This window comes from Chanodichthys erythropterus, chromosome 15 (genome assembly GCF_024489055.1).
Source record: "Chanodichthys erythropterus isolate Z2021 chromosome 15, ASM2448905v1, whole genome shotgun sequence".
NCBI lineage: Eukaryota > Metazoa > Chordata > Actinopteri > Cypriniformes > Xenocyprididae > Chanodichthys > Chanodichthys erythropterus.
In genome coordinates, this window is record NC_090235.1 from 5,961,833 (window position 1) to 5,974,120 (window position 12,288).

A 12,288-nucleotide genomic window follows, 5' to 3' on the forward strand; every position below is an offset into this window, starting at 1 on the left:
TTGTTTCTGTGGTGTAATAGGACGACATTCTCTCTTACCCTCTCTTATGATTTTGCTGATTTGTGATTGTGAGCGTTCTATTGCTTTCTTTAGTCCTTTTTCAAGAGCATCCATTATGTACAGCTTTACAAAGAAACAAAAGAAGATTATATTTGACTCTAAACATTGTACAACTAAATACATGATCACCTTTAATGAATTTGAGATCACTACCTTTAAGTTATTCAACTTTTTAAGCACTTTCATTTTTGCTTTGTTGAACATGTCTTGTTTTATCTCATCGACTGTGGTTATTAGCAGTTCTTGCCTTTTCTTCATGGATCCGGTTCCAGTCACTGCTGCAGCTTCTAAAATGAGAAACACTCTGTGTTCATTCATTTTCTTTCTCATGAAGAACACATCAGAACAAGGAAATAAATCAATTCTTGGATGTGTGTTTCATGAATGAAATGTAATTTGTTACATGCTGGGTGTTTTTTTACTATTATTATTATTATTATTATTAACCCTTACAAAATTTAGGTAAAATTAAAGTTCATTTTATTTAGTATAGCTACTTATGGAGTGGTTTCACTGTAACCCTGAAAAAGTGGGAACGAGAAGCTGCGCTTTATTCAGCGCTATGGGAAACGTCTTTAGCAGTGACCAGCTGTGCATATGTGTATAAAACGTCAATGAAATTGACCTAGATTTTCGATAGCCTTGATCGTGACGTCTTCAGAATGCGCCGCGTCAGAGGCTATAATTAGATGAGCCACAGGTGCGTCTGCAGGATATTTGTCTGAAGAGCAGTCCTGGGACATCCCAGTGCGGCAATGAAGAACAGCTTCTCATTCCCGCTTTTTCAGGGAACAGGGTTAGAGTAAAGTAACCCGGGGCACTCCCTTTCAAAAGCTACACTCGAGCTGCGCTTTATTCAGCGCTATGGGAATGAGAATACCCACACCGCCACACTGCGTGTCCGGACCCCCCGGCTGTGAAGTGAAGTCACAATAACGCAGAGATAACAGATAACAGAGATAACACAATAACGCAGTCTCAGACACTAACTTTGTGATGTTGACTCAAGGACACGAGAGGCCAGAGTAACATGAACATCCTAAATATAAAACCTTACGAATGTGTGCGGTGAGGACCAACCCGCCGCATCACAAACATGTTGCAAGGGGGCGCCCCCGCCAAAGCTTTATAAGAGGCAACCCCCCTGGTAGAATGAGCCCTGATGCCTACTGGTGAAGCTTGATCGCACACCTCATAGGCAAGGGCAATAGCATCCCTCAGCCAATGTGACATGCTTTGTTTCATGGCGGCCACCCCCCATTACGGCCCCCATGACGAATAGTTGCTCTGACTTACGGCACTGGCTAGTGCGTTGGACGTAGGCCTGAAGAGCATGGATGGGTTACAGTCTGTGAATTCTCTCCTGATCCGGCGTAGTGAACGTCGGATGGCAGAAGGCTTTGAGAGTGACCGGATGCAAGGTTGAGAAAGGAACCTTTGGCAAATAGTCAGGATGAGGATGCAAAATTGCTTTCATCATTCCTGGGGCAAAGTCTAAGCAAGATGGCACGATGGACAGAGCCTGCATGTCCCCATTTCTTTTCAGAGAAGTTATAGCCATAAGAAAAAACAGACTCTATTGACTCTAACAGTTCAAACAGGGTCTCAACCAGGCCCTCTAGGACAGGGGTTCCAAAACTTTTTAGCCCACGACCCCCAAAATAACGGTGCCAGTGACTCGTGACCCCCACAATTGTAAGAGGTGGTTAAAGTATACAAACGTTGCGCGCAAAAACGCACACGCACTAATAGGCCTATCCAAACACAAGCATAATTACAACACATAAGAACACAACAGTCAAACAACCATAATATTACATTTATTATTACTTTTAATTTATTTAATTTACTCATTACTTTCATTTCAACACTAACCTCACCTAATTGAGATGGGTGGGCACAATGCTTGGAGCACAGCAAGTCCATTCTTGGTTTAATTTTGGAGACCGCCACTTGGAGAATTTTGGAATTAAACACTGTCTTTAAGGTTCGGTTGCTTGACAGTTCAATCAATGCGTCCTCCATGTCGGATGTCATATGATTTGCCCTTGTTACAGTGAATGGTTCATCCCGCAGCTCAAACAGGCGGCTGAGCACAGTTCCTCACGAAAGCCACCTGACTGTAATACAATGCGTGAAATTTACGTGAGGTGCCACCTGAAGACTCTTGCTTTAAGACCTTTCTTTTTCCCCAGCATCGCTCTAGCACCGTCTGTACACACACCGATGCACTCGCTCCAAGACAGTCTCTCTTCTTTTAGTTTGTTGTCAAGTTTTGTGAAAATGTCCTCGTCTGTGCACGTTCCCTCAAGCGGGGTGCAAAACAGAACGTCCTTGTTAAGTTTCCCCTAAAAACTGTATCTCATGAATACAAGCAGCTGGGGAGAGTTTGATACATCTGTGGATTCATCTAACTGTAATTTAAAAGTCTAAAACAAAATTCAATGGTTGGTTTTAGATTGGCATGAATACGGCGAGATAATAGGATTTGAAAATGCGGGCTGGTGTACAGGTGATGGGAATTAACGATTTAATTGGTTAGGGCTTGTTGCGCATTTCTGATGTGGAAGCGGCTGGATCTGATGTAGGTTTTGAAAGCTTCTGATGACCAATGACCAAGGGTTTGAATTTGTTGTTGTGAGAGACCTTTTTGGGCGGCTGTGGTTGCTGAATGACTTTTACACTGTTAAGGTGAGATATGAATGACGTTATGGATAGAAGAGAAAAATCGGGAAACGGCAGGTTGTGAGAGAGGTGAAAAGTTTTGTAAGGCTTGATTTTCCTGCTAAACGAAAACTGAGATCAAGCATCCTGCAATAAAGCGTATCTGGAGAGAAGATCTTAAAAGAATAGCATAGGACAACGCCTTGCCCCCACACATCTACAGTATGCAACCCCCCCCACACACACACAAACTCTCCTTCCCCCTGCCTCAAGTCACTGAAAGTTTACTCTATGTATAATGTAACTTGTATATCTATTGTTTTTCCCTTTCATGTTTGGTATCATTTTAAATGTCTCAGTGCGATTGGTAAAATGGTCTCAATTTCACAGCAGTCACTAGAATTATGAAGAAGATGGAAAATTAAGGAAAATTCTTAGAGGCTCAGAAGCAGCAAGCTCGAAAAGAGAATCATCATCCCCCGCGTAAGCTGAAGAAGCTCTGAAGTGCACTTCGAGTTCACACGAGTGGATAAAGTGGGCGATAGGGCAGGACCCGTCTCCCATTCATCAGCCTGATCCATTCTCGAGCCCCACGATCATAATGTGGGTGTTGGCCCTTGGAAGTAAACAAGACGAGCACAGAGCATTTTAACTGTGAACAGCTCACAATGCTCACACTCGCCCTGTTCCAACACAAGGGCAGCATGCTCTTCCCCCCAAACAAACAAAGCAATACTGGTGTGTGTCCGATTCGGAGATGAGATGTGAACATGGAGGCACACCGTTTGCTTTCATCACTCATACTTTTTCTCAATATATAATATATAATATATACAGTATATGTGTGTTCAATTTTTTACTTGCAAGCTGAGTTGAAAGAGGAACAAAGGGAGAGAAAGTTCTGTGCATTGCCTATCAAATCTAACTCCTAACAAACGGTTGAAGGAAAAAAAGAGTTTGATAAGAGCTTGTTTCACACACTTCACTAGGGGTGTGACGAGATCTCGTGTCACGAGATCTCGCGAGACTAAAATGTGACGAGATTTTTCGTCGAGGCGAAAAGTAGTCTCATGATATTGCCATGACAGAGTGTTAGGATGATTAGGAAAGAATATGCCACCGCTACATTTATATTACGCCTCCACTGTCATTTTGCTTTGTATTTAAATAAAAAACATTTAATTCAGTTGGATAACGGTCGCCACCACTCCATATTTACAGAGTTACGTGCGATCATGAAAGTGAAAGTAAACGCGAGCGCGCACTCAAACGCGATTTCAATACCCCGCATTTTGAAAGCGGCTCCCTGATGCATGCAAATATCTCTCAATATGAAAGCTATTTTAGGCTGGGCAGTGTAGTTGTAACCATCTCTTAGCTCTGTATCAACGAAAAATTTGGTCTTGTTTGCACTTTGAATATTGAGAGAGTGCGATTATGGTTCTACTTATTGTAAAGTGTTACCATAAAAATGAATAACAGTTTTCTCTTAATCTTATTAAGCACAAACAATAAGATTTCATTTGTTAACATTAGTTAATGCACTGTGAACTATCATGAACTGACAATGAATGACTATTTTTATTAACTAACATAAACAAAGATTAATAAATACTGTAGCACGTATATTGCTCATTGTTAGTTGATGTTGGTTAATTAATGTTAAAAAATGAGACCTTATTGTAAAGAGTTACCATTTTTATTTATACTGTTTTTATTTCTATGATCAGTTTGTGGAAAGGAGTTCAGTTAGGAGGTCAAATGTTGTAGAAGCTCATAAATCATGTACAGTAAGGCCTGAAGAGACTGGAATCATACAGAAGAGAAGTCAGTCAGTTGAGTTAGTGGCCTTTTACAGTGCTTGAGTATTGTTGTCTTTTACTGCATATGATAATTCATACTCAGAAGTAGAACTGAAATGAAATTCATTAGTTAAAACATTTCAAATAGACCTGCAGAATATTTTTTTCTAGTCATTTATTTCGCCATTGAGGATTTCTTAAAAATAGTGTGTAAAAAATCTTGTCTCGTCTCGTCTCGTGAACTCAATCTCGAGTCTCGTCTCGTCTCATCTCGTGAGATACCGGTCTCGTCACACCCCTACACTTCACAGTATGGCCTCTGAAGACAAAAGACCTGCAGATGCACCTGTGGTTCATCTAATTGAAGCTTCAAGAGCTCGTTCTCCCCTGTCAGGATTCAGTCAGGATGCATTATAATGACAGAAACTGCGAATATATGCTGCATGGAGATAGAACAGGTATAGTTTAGTTCAATAACGGTTATAACTTATATTGCCTTCTTGTTTTTATCCAGTATATTAGTACAGGCCTGTTGTACTGTCCGAAAGATGGCCAAAACTATACAGATGAGTTTTATGATGTTTATTATACTTCACACAAAAGATGAAGCGTCCGTTTTTACTCTAGAAAATCATTGTAAGAGCTTAATAAAACAAAGTGCAAGAGTGCATTAAAATATTATCCATATACTCTCTCTCTTTCCCTTGTATTATCATCACCAACATAACGTACATAGCGAAAAACACAGAAACACTCATTAAAACTAACAGTAAACGAATATATATAGACCTTATGCCTTTCGGGTGGTGCTTAATAAACTTTATACCCGTAAATAAACTCAGATGAACTGTAATAAAGTGCCCTCACCTTCATTACTGTCGTATCCAGTATCACTCTGGAGTCTTTAAGCTGGATCACAAACAGTTTTTACTTGTATATCCTTGAGTAGCATATTTTTACCACAGTTTGTTTTGTATTGTCCCTTTGTATTGATATTCGTTCATTAAACAGTCCGGTGTGAAATGATTCACGCAGACATAAATGAATTTCGACAGAACTGAGGGAGCATTTTCCTGGAAAACCAAGTTAATCCACCTTGTTTTCAGCATCTCAGATTTCGGGAGTAAATAGAGCTATGTGGATTAATCCATCCAGCTACAGAACACCTAAAACGCTTGGGAGACGTTCTCGTCAGTGCAACAATGGCGGACTCGCTGTGAACGCGCTCAGGGTTCTATGTTCAAACATCAGTGTCTGTCAACATTCGTGTGCGGGCTCTGTGGCTAATGTGACATCACACTGCCAGGAATTTGGAAACGGCTTGTTCTGAGACACTGCTTATGATTTATGGGGATTAAAAAAAAAAAGGAGTGGGTGGATTTTTATCACTATAGGGTGGTTGTGTACACACACTGCCAACACACATTTATGTCCAAACACCATGTAAAAGTAAATTTTGCATAATAGGTCCCCTTTAAAAGAATAAGAGAGACAAGATACTAATAGCACACTTGAAAAAACTTCTTTTTTGTAAGGGAATGAAAGAAGTTTTTTTGTTATGCTTAAAATAAAAAGTACAATTTACATTAAAATAGTTTGCGATGAACCGTAACTCTTAAAGAGATAGTTCACCCAAAAATTATCCCATGATTTCCTCACCCTCAAGCCATCCTAGGTGTATATGACTATCTTCTTTCAAACTAACACAATTGGAGATATATTTAAAAATATCCTTAGTCCTCCAAGGTTTATAATGGTTTTGAATCGGAGGCCACGTTTTAAAATCAAAAATAATGCATCCATCCATAAAAAAGTAATCCATACGACTCCAGGGGGTTAATAAAGGTCTTCTGAAGCGAAGAGATGCATTTTTGTAAGAAAAATATCCATATTTAAAACTTTATGAATTCAAATAACTAACTTCCGGTGGACGACCGTACACAGAACGTGCAAGTCGACTTGGGTCAATCCTCTAACCCGATGTATGTGTTACATGTGCACTCTGTTTTGGACTTGTGTTGTGCCATTTCCCGCCACTAGTTTATCACCATGGTTACTGATCACCCCAATCATCACATCCAGCTGTGTTCAGTCACCCTCCTTGTTTCCCTGTGTATACAAGCCCTGTGTTTCCTGTTCAGTATTGTCCGGTATCATTTGTGTATTGTGTGGTTGTCTCTCCGTTGAACCTGTCTGTGGATTATCTTTCCTGTGGATTTATTAAAAATTGTTATATCTTCCTCGTTGTGTGTGCTTATGCTTACAACCAGCAATATTGTAACAGTATGACGCAGGATGTAGTAGTATTGTAAGTTTAGATGACTATCGCGGTTCAAAAAAAGGGGCTGTGCAACTAATTTTAACTCCTCTTCTCTTATATCGAAATCCTCTGACATTTCTCTTTAAAAATGTTCGTTGATTTGACCGGTGATTTGCTTTGCTCTATCCTCTGCGCCTCCGTGTTCATCATTACGTTATGCGTCAGGTCAAAGGATACTCTTCTGCCACAAATCGCTAGTTATTTGAATTCATAAAGTTTTAAATATGGATATTTTTCTAACAAAAACACAGCACTTTGCTTCAGAAGGCCTATATTAACCCCCTGAAGTCATATGGATTACTTTTTTTATGGATGGATGCATTATTTTTGCCTTCTAAATGCAGCCCCCCATTCACAACCATTATAAACCTTGGAGGACTAAGGATATTTTTTAAATATATCTCTGATTGTGTTCATCTGAAAGAAGACAGTCATAGGATGGCTTGAGGGTGAGTAAATCATGGGATAATTTTCATTTTTGGGTGAACTATCCCTTTAATGCTAACATACCTTTATAGCAAGAGGCCATTTCATTCTGAATAGTTCTGTGTATTGATGAGTAGATGAGCTTCTTCCTGTCAATAATGTCTCCATTGAGCAATGTAGTCAATTTTGTTTCCTTCCAAAAGACGAAAAACACAAGAAAAGTCAGAAAAGTCTTGAAACATTAAGTCCCTGCTTACTTCAGTCCTGCATTAAAATTTGGTTTGTTGTATTTCAGTGCTTACTGGGTTAAAAAGAAGTAAAGAAAGTCATAGAGGACCAGGGTCGGCGTACGACCCATTAGTGTCACCAAGAGGACAAGTGAACTCACCTTAATTTTAATGAAGTCCTCAAAGTGTTGCATGGGAGATGAGGGGTTAGCAGAGTCACTCTGGATGATACTAAACTTATCAATCTGTTCCTGCACTGACTTCCCTGTTGTTTCAGTCACACTAGAGCCAAAAGAAAACCATTTTTAAAACATTTTACAGAACATGGTTGTAATCTTGATAATCTGATACAAGAATTACTGGAAGGAAATAGTGATGGGAATGGCCAAATCCCCAACCATGCAATGTTTGCTTTACATTGCTATAGTTTATCCTATGTGGCTGTCATATGAACAAAAGATTCAGAGGGGACTTGTGAGGTAAGCAAATCATATATTTTTTACTGCACAGAGTGTATGTGACTGGTCTAAATAACCCATCACTAGAAGGAATACCAGTACAAACCCACTCATATTTTGGGTCCTGCACAGATGTGATGAAACAAACAAGGATATAATGTTGTTCCCCTAACAAAACATTTGGCCTCAAACTAATCAAACTGGGCACAAATTATCTGTCACAAACTAAACCCATTGTTGAGAGCGCATTTTTGTAATGTATTGTTATGATTTCCTTTGCTTTCGCACAAAACTGGACATGCGCACTCAATGCTATTTCATGCATTCTGACTTATTTACACTGTTAAAGAGTTGGATTCTCATGCTAAATATGGCCAAAGTTTTAAAACATGAGTTGGATGCATGATGGAGTATTTCTGTGCCAAAAATACTCTTCCAAATCCTCATAAATTTCGGGATCTTTTTTTCGAGTATGTGCCTGTGTGACATCAGAAAGGTCAGAATTCCTTGTACGGACACTTCTCCCGGAAGAGAGCACACGTATACATCGACCAGAGCTAGAGAGCAAGAGCACACCCATCAACGTGTGGTCGTCGGCAGCGCTGCACAGGACTTGCTTGAGAAAGATTTGTCACTTTGTTGATTTTTTGGTCTAAAAACAATGTCACCAAAGAAGTGTGTTTTTGGTTGTGAGGGAAAGATAACCTTGCTTCCCAAAGAACCCAGTGTTCAGTGAAGCTGAGAGTTTTGTGCTCACGCATTACATTGATGCGCTCTCTATATTTTTTTATTAAAATAACCATAGAAACTGATAGTTTCAATCACTTTTTTATTGGTTAAAATGAATGGAGAGTATCTTGTGTTTTTCTGTGGCTGCTCGAGCCCTCAGGATCGGCACTTATGGTTTTATAAATCTGGATTTACAGATTGTTTGTATGGTGTTATTTTACTCTCTAATGTCGAGAGCACATTATGTGACATGAGAGCACATACATGTAATGTGCAAGCGCGAATCTCTCCGCTCGCATGTGGATTTCCTTTGCTCTCGCACAAAACTGGATGCGCGCTCTCAAATATACGTGCTCTCTTATGATCTGTCTCTCCTCTCACTCAGATATTGCATGTCCAAGCTCAAACTGTGTCTTGCGCGCTCGTGAATCTCTCCGTGCTCTTGCAGAAATTAATTTGCTTATGGATTAAATGCCGTCAACAGTGATCAACCAATCAGAAGAGACTACTGATCGATGACAATGCTAAGTGAAATTTTAATGGCTGAGAGTGAACTGCGCCAGGAATTCTTTTGACAAAGATGGATATTTAATTTCTTTACAATTTAATAATATTAATCAAATGTAACCTAGTCTAACTGCATCACATTACAGGTCAAACCCAATTTATCTAAACAAACAAGCAAAAAGGTTCTTAAAGTTATTGTGGTCGTATGTTTTGTCTTGAAATTTATATTAAAAAAATAGGTAACATTTTACAATAAGGTTTTTATTTGTTAACATTAATGTTTTATCTAACATGAACTAACAATGTGCTATACATTACTGTAATTATTAATTTTTAAGTTTAGTTAAAAATACAGCTGTTTGTTAGTTCACAGTGCATTTACTAATGTTAACAATTACAACTTTTGATTTTAATAATGTATAAGTAAACATTGAAATTAACTAACAAAGATTAATAAATGCTGTAGAAGTGCAGTTCATCCTTAGTTAATGTTAACTAATGTAGTGATGTTTCATGTTAATGAAATATTATTGTAAAATATTACAAAAAAATATCTTCTGATATAAGGCAGAACAAGATCAGGGTCAGATCATCATTCCTTAACACTTAAAATGTGGACATCAAATATACCACCATAGTGAATTTCTTTTGAGGTCTGGTATAAAACATGACATACAAAAATACTTTGGCTATAAGCTCTTATGTATGCACGATTAATCAAAAGAATGCAATCTTATTCCTAAATGACAACAATTCGGTTATGTCTATTAAACCTTTGAAATTACAATCATACCTGAACATTTAAACCTGCTTTTGCATTGCCGCTGAAAGCAGTGGTCATGTAGCTATATGTTTTAAACAGCTTCACAAAGTGTTTTCAACAACACACTATTGCTACTTCTGTGTTGCAAACATTAAATAATAACGCAAGTATTGCAATAACAATTTATAGACTGAATATACAGATTTCAGCAATCAAAATGAGTTAATGACCTTTGAAACTAATGTTATTACACTGTTCTGCCAGTAGGTGGCAACCAGTGGCTGTTAAAATGCATTTCATTAATGATTATCAAAATCATTCATTCAAGAGATTCGTTTAAAAACACTGGATGAAACAAGTCTTCATTAATTTCAAACGATTTTGTTATGAATTCATTTAAATTAATAAATGTTTTTAATAGGCTAATTTATAACATTTTACACATTTCTAAATAGACTGATTTATAACATTAAATTAGTTGTTTAATCTTTTGTTTTAAATTAATGTTTAATTTAATGTTTTGGTCCATGAAATTGGCTGATATGTTGGTTTTAGATAAATCGTTCATTGGGGTTTGACCTGTAATGTGATGCAGTTAGACAAACAAGCTTATTAATATAGAAATCATCCAAGCGCCCCATTCCAAGCCATTTCTAAGATAGGCCTACATCTGATTAATATGATTAAATATTATTAAATTGTACAGAAATTAAATATCCATCTTTGTCGAAAGAATTCCAGACGCAGTTCACTCTCGGCCAATAAGATTCCACGTTTTCATTTTCATTGATCAGTCGTCTATTCTGATGGTTGATAACATTTGACAGTGTTTAATCCAGAAGCGATTTAATTTCTAGTGCAAGAGCTCGGAGAGTTTCGTGAGCACGCAGAACACAATTTAAGCACGCACACATAATATTGGAGCGAGAGGAGACTGAGAGACAGTTCATGAGAGAGCACTGTATATTTGAGAGCGCACGTCCAGTTTTGTGCAAGAACAAAGGAAATCCGAGCGGAGACTATAATGTGCTCTCGACATTTGTCAGTAAAATATTGCTATAGATCTGTATCTTCTGGGCATCAGTCTCATTTGCTGGTTTACATGCAATCTACTGTTGGTCCATGTTTAGAAGCTTTGCTCCAGTTTATGCTCCAATATAATGTGAATAATTTGTAAACAAAATACCAACAATATAATTAACAGCAATGTTAATTAAAAGTATTTAAAAAAAATACTTGATCATGATAATGCCCTAAAAATCAACAAGCACTGAAAATAGTTTACTTTACATTTTATTCTAAGACTGGAAATAGAATGTTAAAAATCAAACTTACGGAAAAATCTTACTGAAATCTTCATCAATGCATTCATGCAAATGTTTGGCCAATGTCTTGTTCAGATCTAAAATTGTATTCCGATTTTTTGACGAATAGCATCCGTCGTTCTTGCACAAAGCTCCAAGGATTTTATGGAACCCCCTTCCATCTTTATTCTGAGTAACAACAACAACAAAAAAACATGTTAAAAGGACAAGAAAATTGTGATTAGGCATAACATTTGAATCATACTCACGGGTGCTATCAATTTCTTTGTGGAAGCAACACATGATTTCACTGATTCATCCACTCCCTTTGAGAGACACTGCTCAAGGTCACTATAAATGCTGTCAAAATATTTGCCTAGTTCATTTAGTGACATCTTTAGGTTTTCCTCTAATTCCTTGACTTTCATTTCCATCTAAAACACATGCATACAATTATGAATGAAAGGACATTGAGCAGTCAATTACAGAATAATACATATTGGCAGCATTCTAAATACACTCTAATTCTAGGAATTCTTATTCTGACTAAAATCTAAATACCATTTTCTTGTCCAGCTGACCACTGTGGATTAAGAGCAAAGTTGCCTTTGATTCATTGACATAATCTCTGACCAGTTCTCGATTCCTGCTCTTGTTAAGAGTCCTCAGTTCATCCTGTAGCTTAGGGATTTCTAGATATAAAGACAAGGATGTGATTTGGACTCATTTGGTCAGTGCTTTATTTCACTTTATAAAATATATAAACTTCAGTTTAATTAAAAAAAAAATATGAATAAAAATAATGAATAAAGTGGAAGCAATAGATAGATAGTTTACCTGTTTCACTAGATTCCAGATTTAAACTGGGGTCGAAGAATGCTTTGGAGCTTACAGTAAAAACTTGAAACTGATTATCAGTACTGAATATTTTCTAAAAAAGAAAAAAAGTAATGTTAATAAAATTAGAAGAAAACCATATATTGTATAGTATAAAATGTCATATCGAATATATTGTTTTTGAAAAAGTA

General features: G+C 37.5%; 1 protein-coding gene across 1 annotated transcript in view; it reads right to left on the reverse strand.

Moving 5' to 3' along the window:
* Positions 1–12,288, reverse strand: part of LOC137002147 (nuclear GTPase SLIP-GC-like) — a 28,423-nt gene that overhangs the window by 125 nt on the left and 16,010 nt on the right. Inside the window, exons 9-14 of the mRNA XM_067361654.1 lie at positions 12,098–12,191; positions 11,822–11,952; positions 11,530–11,694; positions 11,292–11,449; positions 7,661–7,781; positions 39–123 (exon numbers count right to left, since the gene is read on the reverse strand). Coding sequence (XP_067217755.1) covers positions 39–123; positions 7,661–7,781; positions 11,292–11,449; positions 11,530–11,694; positions 11,822–11,952; positions 12,098–12,191 — 754 coding nt within the window. The remainder of the gene's footprint in view (positions 1–38; positions 124–7,660; positions 7,782–11,291; positions 11,450–11,529; positions 11,695–11,821; positions 11,953–12,097; positions 12,192–12,288) is intronic.